The 15,450-nt window shown below is 37.1% G+C and overlaps 1 protein-coding gene and 1 long non-coding RNA gene across 2 annotated transcripts; both read left to right on the forward strand.

Moving 5' to 3' along the window:
- The first annotated feature begins 219 nt into the window (after positions 1-219).
- On the forward strand, positions 220-2,828 carry LOC117293065. Its single transcript, XM_033775277.1, has 3 exons — positions 220-593; positions 1,117-1,302; positions 2,318-2,828. Exons 2-3 carry the CDS (start codon positions 1,138-1,140, stop codon positions 2,501-2,503), a joined length of 351 nt encoding a protein of 116 aa, XP_033631168.1. The 5' UTR covers positions 220-593; positions 1,117-1,137; the 3' UTR covers positions 2,504-2,828.
- Positions 2,829-9,209: 6,381 nt separating this feature from the next.
- On the forward strand, positions 9,210-15,442 carry LOC117292810. Its single transcript, XR_004519321.1, has 5 exons — positions 9,210-9,311; positions 11,163-11,245; positions 12,486-12,572; positions 13,775-13,894; positions 14,821-15,442. It is a non-coding gene; the product is annotated as an uncharacterized LOC117292810 (long non-coding RNA).
- Positions 15,443-15,450: the final 8 nt, after the last annotated feature.

The following is a 15,450-nucleotide window of genomic DNA, read 5'->3' on the forward strand; positions in this document are numbered from 1 at the left end:
TCCCTCTGAAGTGACGTAGTTTATGAGAAAGAAGTAATTTTCCAGGATTTTGATTTTGAGACCTCAGATTTAGAATTTGAGGTCCTGAAATCGAGCATCTGAAAGCACACAACTTCGTTTAGTTCGCTAATTTGATGAAATTTCACAGGTCGATTGCTACAGGGACTTTATTGAAGACTAGAAGATGAGGAAAGAATTCGCAGATGTCTTATTCAGTTATAAAATAATTCACTTTTGAATCACAAGGTATAACTTTGATTCAGAGTCCGGGCAAGCTCCCTTTCCCCAAAAACCATAACCATTGTGGTTTTATACCCAGGAAGTTAAATGCCCCCCATTCAACTTCAACAATAAACGCAATGCTGGGGAACTTTGGGGAAATGTTGGTAATCAAAGACTATTCAAAACCTATTCAAAACCTAGGTTACCAGGGTAACCTGTCAACAATTGTCCCACCAACCAAAACCAGACAGCTTTCAATTCTGAACTGTCAATGTGACGGTTTTTGTCCACAAGCTCAGACTTATTCGGCGGCGACGCACTGTATGAACAAGTTGTGACCAGCAAAGACCAAGACTTTTCTCAAATTCAAGGTAAACCTTTGTTGCTCAGTTGTTTGAGTTGTAAAACTGTTTATTGAAGTACATTTGACATACACTGAAATATACAACATGTGGATTCTTGAAATAAAAAAGTTTGTTTGCTGTTCAGATGCAAAATTCAAGTAAAAAGTAGATTTCCACCTTTATAAGTTATTTTAAAGGAACATTACAGAATTGTTTTTTTGCTAACCAAATTGGTAGTACCAATATATAAATTGACAAACCTGTAGAAGTTTGAGATCATCTGGGTCAAGAGAAAATAGTGAAAAACAGATTACACATTTTTGCATGGCATCAATGACAAAGAAATTAATAAAACGCTCACTAAGTGAAAAAATACAAACACGACATAAGGTTATTTATTTCTCAACAAATATGACATTTCAGACAATCATATTTCATGGGAAGTTTTCTACTATCATCATCATTAGACCGGGTAAGTTTCATGTTAATCTGTGATCTTCACGATTTTTGTTTGTTATCAATTCTGTAATGATCCCATGTTTTACTACAGGTTCGAGACAATACACCAACAATGATATCCAAGAAGAGCCAAGTCCATCCAATAGAGGACCAACCTGACGTCCAGTCTGAGGACCAACCTGACGTCCAATCTCAGAACCAAAATGACACCCAATCTGCGAACCTATCTGACAAACAACATGAGGACCAAAGGGAGGACCAACAAAAAAACCATGTGGTGAGTTTCTAATGAATAAATAAAGGGCTCAAATTTTACACTGGACCACTTGGCCAGTTTCGGGCCAATAAATAACAAACCGGAAAAGTCTGCTAGTCTTAAAAAAACAGAAAAAAAGAATCAACTTTTTCTTCTCTAAAGACTGACTTCCAAATGTTAAGTTTGGGTCTCACAAATATATCTCAATCCTGCCGAGTATCGCCCATAAAACAGATGAGATAAATTTGGTTGTTTTTGTTCAATTCAACATCTTTGTCTCAAAAGGATGAAAATTAACTGCTGAGTTTGTCGGTTCACAAATATCTTTCAAACCTGCTGGGTATCACCCATACCACAAAAGAGATAAAATTGGTTCTTAATCAAACAGTTTAGATGATAAAACTATCTTCTCATTTTGAGTTTTATATAATATAATAATATAATAATAAGACTTGTAATGCGCATGTATCCATCCTGCTGGGTGTTCAAGGTGCAGATATATTTGGTTTGCGGTAATACCATGTGTGTATCTACTTGCCAGGTAAAGTTTGTTCTTAGAGAACTGTCTTTCTTTATGTTCGGGAGACTTCTCAGTTCTGAAAAGAACTGTCCTGCTTTTTAACTACTACCCGGGCGGAAGGTATAGAAAATAGGCTGGGACTACTACTTTAGCTTACAGGATCGTAATTAACTGCACAGTCGCGGAGTCAGTTCTTGAATTGGTTCAACTAGCTTGCTCTAGTCATCGTCAGGAGACTGTTGAACAATTACGATTTTTGTCTTGAAAATAAAATCTCGGTCCTGTAAAGATTCTGAGACACAAGTCTTGCTGTATTGTGGATTTTTCCCCACAAACTTTGGGACCTTAAATCAGCTGCCTGAAACAGTTGAGTTGGGGGAGAGCGGATCTGTCACAAATTTCTTTGATTACAGATATATTTTTTGTGCTGGTTATTGTTTAATTTTTTTGCCCCTTCCCACTTTTTCATCCTCACATGACACAACTTCCTTTTTTGACCATCCAAATTCTATCCAGATAACCAGACCTCCTAAAAGTAATAGCAACATAGCACAGACACACGACAACGAAGGGGCTGACAAGGGTCCTGATGACGAGTGGAGTCTCTGTAAATGTCTCAATCTAGTTTTGCAACTCACAAAATGTGCCAACCGAATCATGTCTCTCTGCTCAGGGGGAGAAGGCGGAGACGAAGGCGAATAATTGGAAAACGATGGCACTGATTGTTTATCAAATGGGAAATTACCATGGTCATTTGTAATAAGGGTTTGAAAGAGCGGAAGGAGGTCTTGAACATTCGTTTAAAACCGGGCGGGTTATGGCGGTGAAATAAAGCACCGAGCCGAGGGCCACATCCATGGAAGATTTAATACAAATCGTCAGGACCAAGTCACTGCTCACTTATTTTAAACACTTGTGATTTGTTCCCACTCACATGAAGACTCTATTCGTTGGAAAATGAGTACGTTAGTACAAAAAAAATCAACTTGACTTTGGAGCCTCTTAAAAAGGAACACGTTGCCTCGGATCGGTCGAGTTGGTCTTTGAAAACCGTTTGTAACCGTTTGTTATAAAATGCATATGTGTAGAAAGATAATGTCAAAGTAGAATACAATGGTCCACACAAACATGCCTCCAAACTGCACGATTATCTTATTACATCATCGACTAACACAGCGTCGATTTATGGGAGTCCAATTTTGACTCCCATAAATGGCCGACCGTGTTATTGGATGAGGTAAAAAGAAAACCCCGCAATTTTGAGGCATATTTGTGTAGATCATTGTATTCTACTTTTACATCTTTCTACCCATATGCATTTTATAACAAACGGTTACAAATGCTTTTCAAAGACCAACTTGACCGATCCAAGGCAACGTGTTCCTTTAATTCTTTAAAACTAATTGATTTACTTTTACTCAGATTTTAAAGTTTAATTAAGCTCGTACAGTATTCAGGGCTTAAAAACAGCACTTGACTGGTTGCCAAGGCCAGTACGTTCAGTGCTTGGCCAGTAAAATTACATCTGGACAAGCCTAGGGCCCAATTTCATGGAGATGCTAAGCCAGAAAATTTGCTTGGCATGAAATTTCTTCCTTGATAAAAACAGGATTACCAACCAAATTTCCATTTGTTGCATATTGCTTGTTACTGGTGTTCAGCTGTTGTTTGTTTATCCTGAAAATCACGTGGACATTTTGTTGGTAATCCTGTTTTTATCGAGGCAAACATTTCATGCTAGGCAATTATTTTTGCTTAGCAGCTCTATGAAATAGGGCCCAGTAGTGTTGTGTTTTTCAGTAGACTAATACATGTTCACCGTAATACCTCTATGAATAGTATCTTTGTGAACATTTTTGACAATGAATCTCATTCAGCTTCGTTTAGTACCGAAGTAGCCTGACAACTTGACAGATGAGACAGATCTTCTCCTGGGGTCGATTTCACAAAGAGTTAGGACTTGTGTTAACTTTAATTTAGGAGTAGTCCTAGGAGATATACAAAACGTGTGGCTAGTCCTAGTTCGAGATATTGACTCTTTGTGAAATCCACCCCTGTTCTTGTAGTTTTTGTAGTTTTAACTGCTTGTATAGTTCTTTATTTTTATACTGTAATGTACATATTTAAAGGCATAGGACACTATTGGTAATTACTCAAAATAATTATCACCATAAAACCTCACTTGGTAACAAGTAATGGGGAGAGGTTGATAGTATAAAACATTGTGAGAAACGGCTCCCTCTGAAGTGACGTAGTTTTGGAGAAAGAAGTAATTTTCCACGAATTTGATTTCGAGACCTCAAGTTTAGAACTTGAGGTCTCGAAATCAAGCATCTGAAAGCACACAACTTCGTGTGACAAAGGTGTTTTTTTTCTTTCATAGTTATCTCGTAACTCCGACGACCGATCGCGCTCAAATTTTCACAGGTTTGTTATTTTATGCATATGTTGAGATACACCAACTATGAAGACTAGTCCTTGACAATTACCAATAGTGTCCACTGGCTTTAGTGTCCTTTTATATTGTCTCTTCTTAAATTGTGGCATCAGGAGATGAACTCGATAGTAATTTAGTTTACTTTTTTAAAATCCATCAGGGGTGCTACTTTTTTTTTCTCTCTCCTAATTGTATGTACCTGTGCATTTGTTTTCTTTACCGTTCTTATTGTCTGTATTTGCGTTTTTACCTGTGAAAGTAATAAATAAAAGTGAAATGAAAATAATGCATATGGATAATAAAGGAGTACTCTCAGATTAATAATTGGTAAAAACTAGCTATTTTTCACTTTGTTGTCAGCTTAAGTTGTAGTCTTAGTTGAGTGAATTAAAAAAAAATTCACAAGAAATAACATTTAGTCATCAACGTGTGTTTTCATTGAATGTGCAGAAATGTATTTCATAAAATTATTAACTATTAAAAAAAAATTAAGTCTAGAAATATTTACCTTTGAAATAAGAAGAAAAATATTGAACTTCACAGCTAAACATCTTGCTCTTTTCAATAACAAAAGAAATATTGCATGTCTCTCCTGTCAAATTGTTTTAAAGGAACACGTTGCCTTGGATCGGACAAGTTTTGAAAAGTGTTTGAAACCGTTTGTTATGAAATGCATATGGTTAGAAAGATGTTTAAAAAGTAGAATGTAATGATCCACACAAGTATTACTCGAAATTGCACGGTTTTCCTTGCGAACTATCACGGTCGGCCATTTATGGAAGTCAAAATTTTGACTCTCATAAATGGCCGACCGTGTTAGTCGACAGGGTAAAAGAAAACCACGCAATTTCGAGGCATATTTGTGTAGATCATTGTATTCTACTTTTACAATATCTTTCTAACCATATACATTTTATAACAAACGATTACAGAACGCTTTTCAAAGACCAACTCGACCGATCCAAGGCAACGTGTTACTTTAAATACTTTGTCACTGTAAAGCCACTGAACTAAGCGTGCGTAGTCGAGCGGTTCAGTGCATCGGACTCAAGTTGAGGTTTCTGAGTCATCAGGGTGTGGGTTCGAATCCCAGTCATGACACTTGAGCACGACACTTAACTATTATCACTTCTCATCACCCACCAACCTCACCAGGAGCCATACTGCTGGCCCCTGGACCCCCCCCCCACCCAATTCAAAAATGAAATTCCAGGCCTGATTTAGTCCATTGGTGAAGCAGGCTAGAAGACCAACGCTGGCCCTGGGGCTATCCAAACCTCAAACGAAGAAACCCATTCACCCAAAACCACAAATTTAATGGAAATTTCCATCGGGGTAAAAAATAATAATTTGGGTTCCCTGTTCACACACTTAAAATCTTACAAAGGCATGGTTGGTTTGAATAAACCACAGAGCTGACTGGCAGTTGGAAATAGTTTTCACAATGAAATGGGATTTCCCCTATTTAATGGACATTTCCATCGGGGTAAAAAATATTAATTTGGGTTCCCTGTTCACACTCTTAAAATCTTACAAAGGCATGGTTGGTTTGAATAAACCACAAAGCTAAATGGCAATTGGAAATAGTTTTCACAATGAAATGGGATTTCCCCTATTTAATGGAAATTTCCATCGGGGTAAAAAATATTAATTTGGGTTCCCTGTTCACACTCTTAAAATCTTACAAAGGCATGGTTGGTTTGAATAAACCACAGCGCTGACTGGCAATTGGAAATAGTTTTCACAGTGAAATGGGATTTCCCCTATTTAATGGAAATTTCCATCGGGGTAAAAAATATTAATTTGGGTTCCCTGTTCACACTCTTAAAATCTTACAAAGGCATGGTTGGTTTGAATAAACCACAGAGCTGACTGGCAGTTGGAAATAGTATTCACAATGAAATGGGATTTCCCCTATTTAATGGAAATTTCCATCAGGGTAAAAAATATTAATTTGGGTTCCCTGTTCACACTCTTAAAATCTTACAAAGGCATGGTTTGTTTGAATAAACCACAGAGCTGACTGGCAGTTGGGAATAGTTTTCACAATGAAATGGGATTTCCCCTTTTTAATAGATAGAAATTTCCTTTGGGATAAAGAAGTTTAATTTATGATTTTTCCTGTTCACATTCTAAGATCTTACAAAAGTAGGCCTCTACAACTTTAAAAATTAACAAGAAATGAAATTCCAACGGTTCTTTTCAGACCCACCCCAACGCATTTCGAGCTCTGTACGTGTGTTGCATCTTACACCCTATTAAAATAATGATAGTAGAAAGCTTACCTGAAAAAATTACTAGCTGAGGTGCTGTAGTTTTGGAGAAATTAGTAAATCAAGTCACACAAATGGTTGTCTCTAAAGACGACAATATTGTTGTTTTAACATGTTAAACGTATTTTTTTACTCATTTCTCAAAAACTACATCAGTACCTCAGCTCAGCTAGTAATATTTTAAGGTAACCTTTCTACTATCATTATCTTCAAACGGTGTTAGTTTAATGTAAATCTCTGGACATTGTGTTTTGTGTTACAAAAAGTAAACACATCATTTAAATGCATCACAAGCTTGTTTACCAAAAGAATAAATATTGTTTTAACCAATGCCAACACTTAAAAACTAATTGTTTTTAAACCATGAAAAAAACACCACACCATCAACAGGATTTGGTAGAATTCCACAAGACTACAAGTAGCTGATTTTTTTACTGGATCAGAATCGACTTTTCAAAATCAGAATCTAAATGAGACAGAACTTTCTACAAAGTTTAAACAACTTGTTTTATTTGAACATATACTACAGTAAGATTTATCTTACATGTAGTCTCAGAGGTGAGTTTACTTTAATACTCGACAGAATTGATAGATTATTTACCAAATTGTTCAAGAGTCAACAGTTGAACATCAAATACTCGCTAAATGCAAAGGAGTGAAAAAGCACTCTTTGAAGAGCCATATTAGGGACAACTCTTTTTTGAGTATTCTTCCACTCCTTGTGATTGAAGTTTGCATCTTGTTGAGTGATTTTCCACTCTGTCCTGGAGTGAAACCCCTCTAAAAGATCGAAGTAACCACCACTCTTTCTTAAAGAGCCATTTGAGGGACAACTCAAAATGTAAAGAGTGGTGTTTTTCACTCTTTTACATTTAGAGAGTACACAGACTCACAGAAAGGTAATATTGTTCAATTGAAAAATCACACAACCATCGGACTTGTCTGGTCCTGAGTTTACTGGCCCAAAGCTAATATCACTGGCCTCAAGACAACAGCCCAGTGTAAAGACTGTCGACCAAAACCAACTGCTACCATGTAAGATTTTTCTTACATGTAGTCTCACTATAGGTGAGTGTACTTTAATACTCAACAGAATTGAAAGATAATTCACCAGACTCAAAGTCAACATTTGAACATCAAATACTCTCTAAATGCAAAGGAGTGAAAAAACACTCTTTGAAGAGCCATATGAGGGACAACTCTTTTTTCAAGTGGTCTTCCACTCTTTGTGATTGAAGTTTGCATCTTGTTGAGTGACTTTTCACTCTGTCCTGGAGTGAAACCCGTCTAAAACAGTGAAATAACCACCACTCTTTTTAAAGATTCATTTGAGGGACAACTCTAAATGAGCATTTAGTGAGTATACAGAAAGGTAATATTCTTCAATTGAAAAACACACAACCACCGAACTTGTCTGGTCCTGAGTTTACTAGCCCAAAGCTAATATCAATGGCCTCGGGACAACAGTTCATTGCAAAGACTGTTGACCTAAACCAACTGTTACCAGGTAAGATTTATCTTACATGTAGTCTCATAGGTGAGTGTACTTTATTACTCGACAGAACTGAAGGGCAATTCCAAGCAAACATGGACAGGACACCAAAAAATCAAGTTTTTGTCACAACTTTCTTTTCACTTATAGAAGTTATAGCTAACATATGAACCCAATTTATTTTTAGTTGTTGACAAGGAATGAACCCAATTTTTCCAAATAAGAACTCAGCTAGGGCTCCAGGTAGGCGTGGCTACATTGTCTGGAAAGCTGTAATGCGACTGACCGTAATGCGACTGACCATGGTTTTGCCATGTAAACCTAAAAGTTCAAGTTGCTGACCAATTATAAGTATCCTCTTGGATACTCATGTATAAGAGTTGTGTGTTACATATAGTCACACTTTCGCAAGCTTTTTGATATAGGACATTTTTGAATTGTGACAAGTGTGTTTTTTACCATGTCCTTTTTGTGTAATGCGACTGACCGCTTTTTACAACGTTATAACATCCAGAGTACAAAGCCCACATAATTTCTAATATTATCAATTCAAAGCCTTGGGTGTCAAGTACAAATCAGTCTATAAACTTAGTGGAAAGAATATCTCACATAGAACTTCTAGCACCAAGATCGAGAAATGACACTGGAAAATGTCATGCGACTGACCGTGGCATTGCCCTGAAATATAATTTACCAGACTCAAAGACAACACTTAAAAATCAAATACACAGAAAGGTAATATTGTTCAATTGAAAAACACACAACCACCGAACTTGTCTGGTCCTGAGTTTACTAGCCCAAAGCTAATATCAATGGCCTCGGGACAACAGCCCAGTGTAAAGACTGTCGACCTAAACCAACTGCTACCGGGGAATGATTCCACCTACTCCTGGGGCTGACTGAATGACTGAAACAAGGTTACCCCTTCACAGTCAGGTGAATACTTGCAATACTTGTTTGTGCGGTAACTATGGTAACATGAGAGGTCAATACAAAAACAAATTTCTATCCTTCAACAACCATAACTAATCGTTGATGGAATATTGTGTTCAGTGCCACAAATGAAGACAGTTATGATTCAATATTTACCTACAATTCTTTCACACACACACACACAAACAAAACAGTGAGACCCCCCTTTAATGTTATTTAGACACGCATGCGTACAATAGAATACAAAGGTCATTGTCAAAGAAATCGGGTAATTCCAAAAAGAAAATTCCAAACCAATAACACATTCGTAGCTGCTCGCCAAGCTCAAATTTATAAAATTAATGAGATTTAAACTGTTTTTGTTCAGCTGACCAGGTAAGAGAGGGGTTCTGATTTATTCATATCAGAAGTTTCATTGGGGGATTGAAGATAAAGTGGTTGTTTCGAGATCAAATATAGATTTTATTGGAACTGGTTGTTTTTATGTAATCAAAGTGAGATTGTTACGATAGGGTTAGTGTACGTAGCATTATGGTTTGAAGTGAATGCATTGTTCCCATTCACATGTACATGTACCCAGGGTTCTCCCTTAAACGCCAGTCAAAACAAACTCTTAAGTGGTCAGGCTGGCTAGTTCAGTGTTAAAAAGCTGGTGGACAAGTGAAATGACAAGTTTACTAGTCCTGTTGGCTGGTCACTAGACTTGTGTACAAGTTGTTAAATCGGCTCCTCGATAATGAGGAGTCGAAATCGGGGAGCCGTCAGTTCGCGCGAGAGCAGTGATCTCGCGAGAGCCCTATCTCAGCGCATGGGGCCGATTTAACGCCTTGTCCACAAGTCTAGCTGGTCACTGAATATAAGTCAAGGGCAAACATTGTGTGCCCGCTATGTTGAAAGTACCAGAATGGTGAGATCGTATGTGAGTGAAAACAAGAACGACAACTTAATTTAACAGTTCCCTCTTGGTGTGGAGAAATAGGCAAGAAAAATGCAAGATATAATGCATTTTTTTGTTCAAAAGTTTTGAAGGTTTTGCACATTCCCTATCAGGGAGCTATCGACTGATTTGTATGGTTTCTTACTGGCATCTCGAACAAAAGTAATCACAAAAGTATGTGAGCAGTCAGAAGCCATACACTAGCTGCCATAGCCAAGGATCTCACAGGCAAAATAATGATACAACCTGGGGATGCACAATTTTTTTAAATATAAAATTTTAAACCATTAGTGAAACTGACTGGGTAAATTTAAAAATAATTTGGGTTGAACAAAAATAAATTGACAAGAGTCGGAATTTGAACCAACGATGACCGGTTTATAGAAAAGTTTGCGGTAACACCATGTAATAACAATCTCTCAATGAGTTGGGGTGGTTCTGAAAAGAACCGTTGGATTAACTCGACGTTTCGATCAGTATGCTCTGATCGTCTTCTGGAGATGACCGGTTTAACATGCCTGCGCTCTACCAACTGAGCTATTCCAGCCCTATGTTGACGATCTCCCTACTTTGTCATTACTTTTGTTCGGGATGCCAGTAAGAAACCATACAAATCAGTCGATAGCTGCCGTGTAGTCAGGGATCACACCCAAGTTTATGATACAACCTGGGATCACATTAAGATTTTTGGCCCTAATTTCCCAGAGCAAAAAGTAGCTAAGCACAACAAAACTATGCTTATTACAATAAGATTATAAGACAAAAGACGATGTTACATGTAACACTCTCAGACTGGTATCCTGTTTATTTTTGTTAAGCAGAAAATGTTCTAGCAATACTTTCTATTTTAACACTTACAGCAGCTCTATGAAATTGGGACCTGGGGTGGATTTTACAAAGAGTTAAGACTAGTCTTATCTCGAGTAAGGACAAGTTACTCATCCTAACTTAGGACTAGCCATACGTTTTTCATATCTCCTAGGCAAAGTCCTAAGTTAGGACTAGTCCTAACTCTTTGTGAAATCAACCCCTTGTCATTCATCTCTGTGATGGAAATGTTGCTATGCTCAAGAAAAAATTAAGGGGCAGGGAGACAAATGAAAGATCCTGATAAATCGCAAGCCTGATGCACGTATGTACTTCATCTGACAGAAATGAATCACGAATGATTTTTAGAAAAAGCACATTCAAAGTGTAGCTAAAAAAACAATTTAGCATTTCAGATTGAAACTTATCTTGACCTACTTTTCGATTATAACCACTCTTGTACTTTGTCTTTACATTCACAGAAATGGATTCTAATATAAATACCCAAAATGGTAACAATAATGCCATAAAAAGATACATTCTTGATGAAAAAGTTCCCGATAAGGTATGTATAAACATGGTACATGTATGTGGTAACACTTTTTCAACTTGTTCAACTTGTCACCTTTCGGTGAAATGGTTTAACTTGTAAAACAACTAAATATTTACCTAGTGTTATCCCTTAAAGGCAGTGGACACTATTGGTAATTACTCAAAATAATTATTAGAATAAGACCTTACTGTGTAACCAGTAATGGGGAGCTGCTGATAGTATACACAAATTGTGAGAAACGGCTCCCTCTGAAGTAATTTTCCAAGAATTTGATTTTGAGACCTCAGAATTAGTTTGAGGTCTCGAAATCAAGCATCTGAAAGCACACAACTTCGTATGACAATGGTTTTTTTTTCTTTCATTAGGCCTATTATCTCGCAACTTCGACCACCAATTGAGTTCAAATTTTCACAGGTTTGTTACTTTATGCATATGTTCATATACACCAAGTGAGAAGACTGGTCTTTGACAATTACCAATAGTGTCCACTGTCTTTAAAGGTAGGTTCCTAGACAGGTAAAAAATTAATGACCATAAAACATACTATGTGAGAAGCACTGTAGCTGTTGTTAATATAAATCATTTTGACAAAACCAGTCTATGGCCCTTTATTCTACAGTCTACATTTTGTGCGCAGCCCTACTTCCAACATCCACTTGTATTTCAATTTATAACTGATATAGCTCAACTTCTGAACATGCTTTATAACCAGTGCCACTTTGCTAGCTTTCAAAATAAAACCAAATGTATAGATTTGGCTTTATACTAGTGGTTTCCAAAATCCATTAAAAAATAGGTGTTCCACGAATCCCCATTTTTGGTGGCGAGCTTCAAATTAAAACTGTAGTCAAAGGTGTGGACAGCATTGGTAAGATAAAACAAAAGATACATCATCAAGCTCTTCCCATCATCTTAAGCAGCATGCAGCATCAGAGTCCAGCTTCCATCAGAGCATACTGATCAAAACGTCGAGTTGAAACCAATGGTTCTTTTTAGAACTACCCCATCTCATACATGGTGTTACTGCAAATCTTTACTACATGTATATTATAGTTGAATTTACATCTGATTGTTAGGCTGTCTGACTTAGCGGCTATGGATACGGCTACGGCTGAATCACCTTTACTTCTCCCGCATTGAAGCATAGGCCGCCCTTAGTAACAGCCATAGCTATAGCCACAGCACAGCCTACTTATATTATTTATTATACAGTACTTTTTTAACAACCTGTACATTGTCTTTAAACTTACAGAAAGTAACTTCTTTGAAATGTTTGAATAACAATAGTGCTGCCCTTCAACGTTTCCTCCGAGATGAAATATGTTCCAACATCGGAAATGTACGTATAAATGTGACTTTCCACATGTGATTTATTTAAGAAATAACAACAAAAACGTTCATCCGATTAAGTAGGATTTGAAACTTTTCTCGTGACACAGATGCTCGATCAATCTTCTACAGGTTTGTCAGTTTATAGTACAGGTATATGGGTTGATTACATGAAGTGCTTACACTACAAGCACTGTAATATTCCTTTATTGAAGTAACGCCTCGATGTGCTTTGAAACACCTGTTTATTGTTCCACAACCCTCCCCCAGCATAAAGTTCATGGGTAGGGGCCATAATTTCAAACTTGCTTAATTTTGTACAATATAGTATAGTACAATGAATTATAAAAACAGACAAGTTTTAAATTAATCAGCTATGTATTAAAACCATTTTTTTTATGGTGGGGTGTTGTGGCCGAGCAGATAAGAGCACCAAACTCAAGCTCTGGTTTTTCTCTTGAGGTGTTGGTTCGAGTCCTGGTCATGACACTTGTGTCCCTAAGCATAACACTTGACTATAATTCGTAACATAATCTACAGTTGAGTGTAGATTCCTTACAAACTTAAGTAAATAGTTCAACTTGAAAATTACTGTCTTTCCAAACTGAAAGATAGCATGAAGTGCAATAAAACTTAGCTGAAAATATGTTTAGTAGTTTTGAAAAAATCACTTTACTAACATAATTTATTGTTAGCTGAGCAAACTGACGTTGTACTCGATAATGTTGCAAGCACTAAAGAATGCCCATACACTTTGTAATAATAAAATGTGACCGACTGTCGTTTGACAACGTATACAAAACTAGATAGACTAACTAGTGTTGTTACATTGAGAAATCCAATTCATTGAAACTGTGTTTCATAACCAATGAGGGAAATAGTTTAAGTCAGAGAATAGACTCTTAAGTGTAGATTCGTGAATACAATGTACTCGCCTTCAGCTCGTACATTCTATTCACGAATCTACACTTTCTCGTCCATTCTCCTTAACATAATCTTTCTCAGCTCCCTGGGAAGTATACAACCTGGGCAACCGTAGCGCTCCTAAGACTTTTTCATACACAATATCAACCTCTACCCTCGCAGGTACCCATTTATACCCCTGGGTGAAGAGAAGCAATCAGTAGTAAAGTATCTTGCTCAAGGACACGACCAGGATTCGAACCCACACTGCGATAATATTATTATTATTACTGTTATTACTCTCTGTAGAATGACAATCTGATGTTGACCACACAAGATCCACCATGGGAATATAACTCGCCACTAGACTGTGACCCACCAAAGAAAAAAAAAGACACCTTAATAATAAAAGACTTTGCATAATGCACGGTAAGTGATCTATAAAAAAAAAAATTAAATTTTGTTCTCAACTGGAATATATCAATTTTGTAAATCAAAACAACTGAGCGAAGGCCAGGTATCATAGGCCACAAAACTTCCAGTACGCACTAATCCTCCACTCAGATGCTCGAACCGGAGTGTGATAACAAGCCATAACCTAGTCCCAGTTTTTATATTGCACTCTACGTATTGTGAGTGTCAATGCATCATGCTCCGCAAAGGGTCAGTGCAATGATTACATTCTAAACTTTTTTATGCATGCTGTTCGTCATGAAAAACACACTCTTAAACTTAAGGTGGATTTAAATGAGACCGGAAGATGAATTCGTTATCACTCGCGCACTGTCAGACTCGACAAGATAAAAATGGTGTAACTGAAAGACGGACACAAATTAACGTTCACTCGACACAACTAAACTTCAAATATTCTTATTAAATAAATCTTAGGGGTATTTACAATATTTACAACATAATCAGGGTATAAACTGAATATACTCTCTCTCCTCAAGCTCACATTGCTTTTTAACTTTCACAACACATTCTCACACTCCACATTAACTTTCCTTTATCCAACTGTTTCAATGCAAATATACAAAGGCATTTGCCAAAAAAGGAAGGGGGGGTTCTTAATTACCATGACCATAGTTAACTAAGGGTGGCACGCAAAGTATGCCTACATAACATAGCTTAACAGGGCGTTTCCTGCGCAGTCGACGCGTATGACGTGACAGAAATGCGGCACTGCGCGAAATATTTACAAACCGCAGGTTTGGGGAATTTACACTATGTCAGATCGAGAAAAGTAAGAATAAAACAATTAAAAACAAATTATCAACAATCGACTCTGACACGCACTCATGGAAAACACTTGTGAGATAACTTATAGTTTATGACATGTCTTTGATTCTTTTCAGCTTCAAACCAGACAAGGAAGGATAGAAGAAGTAATGAGTAAAGACAGAATGGAGACCTTGGATGAGAAGACTCCAGTGCTCAACAATCTTAATTATTATGTGGGCCATTCAGTGAAAAAGACAATCTTAATTATTATGTGGGCCATTCAGTGAAAAAGACGATCTTAATTATTATGTGGGCCATTCAGTGAAAAAGACGATGCAAGCCTGGCACGCATTCAAACGCTCAAACCTTCGCGGTGTAACATTACCACATGACAATATACTGGAAACTCAATGTTTGATTGCGGGCGTGTTTACACAAAACACAGATTTGTGGTGAAATAAATGATCCATGTACTGAAGATCTGGTACATGACAGATGTTAGAGAAGTTTTCACTTTTTGGCCAACATTGTTTAAATACACAAAGGCCGTGTTCGAATTGGCGGCTATAGCAGCTACAACCATTGCTAAGGATGTCCTATACTTCAACGCATGATGATGTGGTGATTCAGCCGCAGCTATTGCCCTATAGCCACCAATTCAATCACACATGGCCTTACAATAGCCTAGGCCCAATTTCAAAGAGCTGCTTAGCAAAAAAATTCTTTCTTGATAATAAAAAAAAAGGATTACCAACCATATTTCA

The sequence above is a fragment of the Asterias rubens genome, chromosome 7 (genome assembly GCF_902459465.1).
Source record: "Asterias rubens chromosome 7, eAstRub1.3, whole genome shotgun sequence".
NCBI lineage: Eukaryota > Metazoa > Echinodermata > Asteroidea > Forcipulatida > Asteriidae > Asterias > Asterias rubens.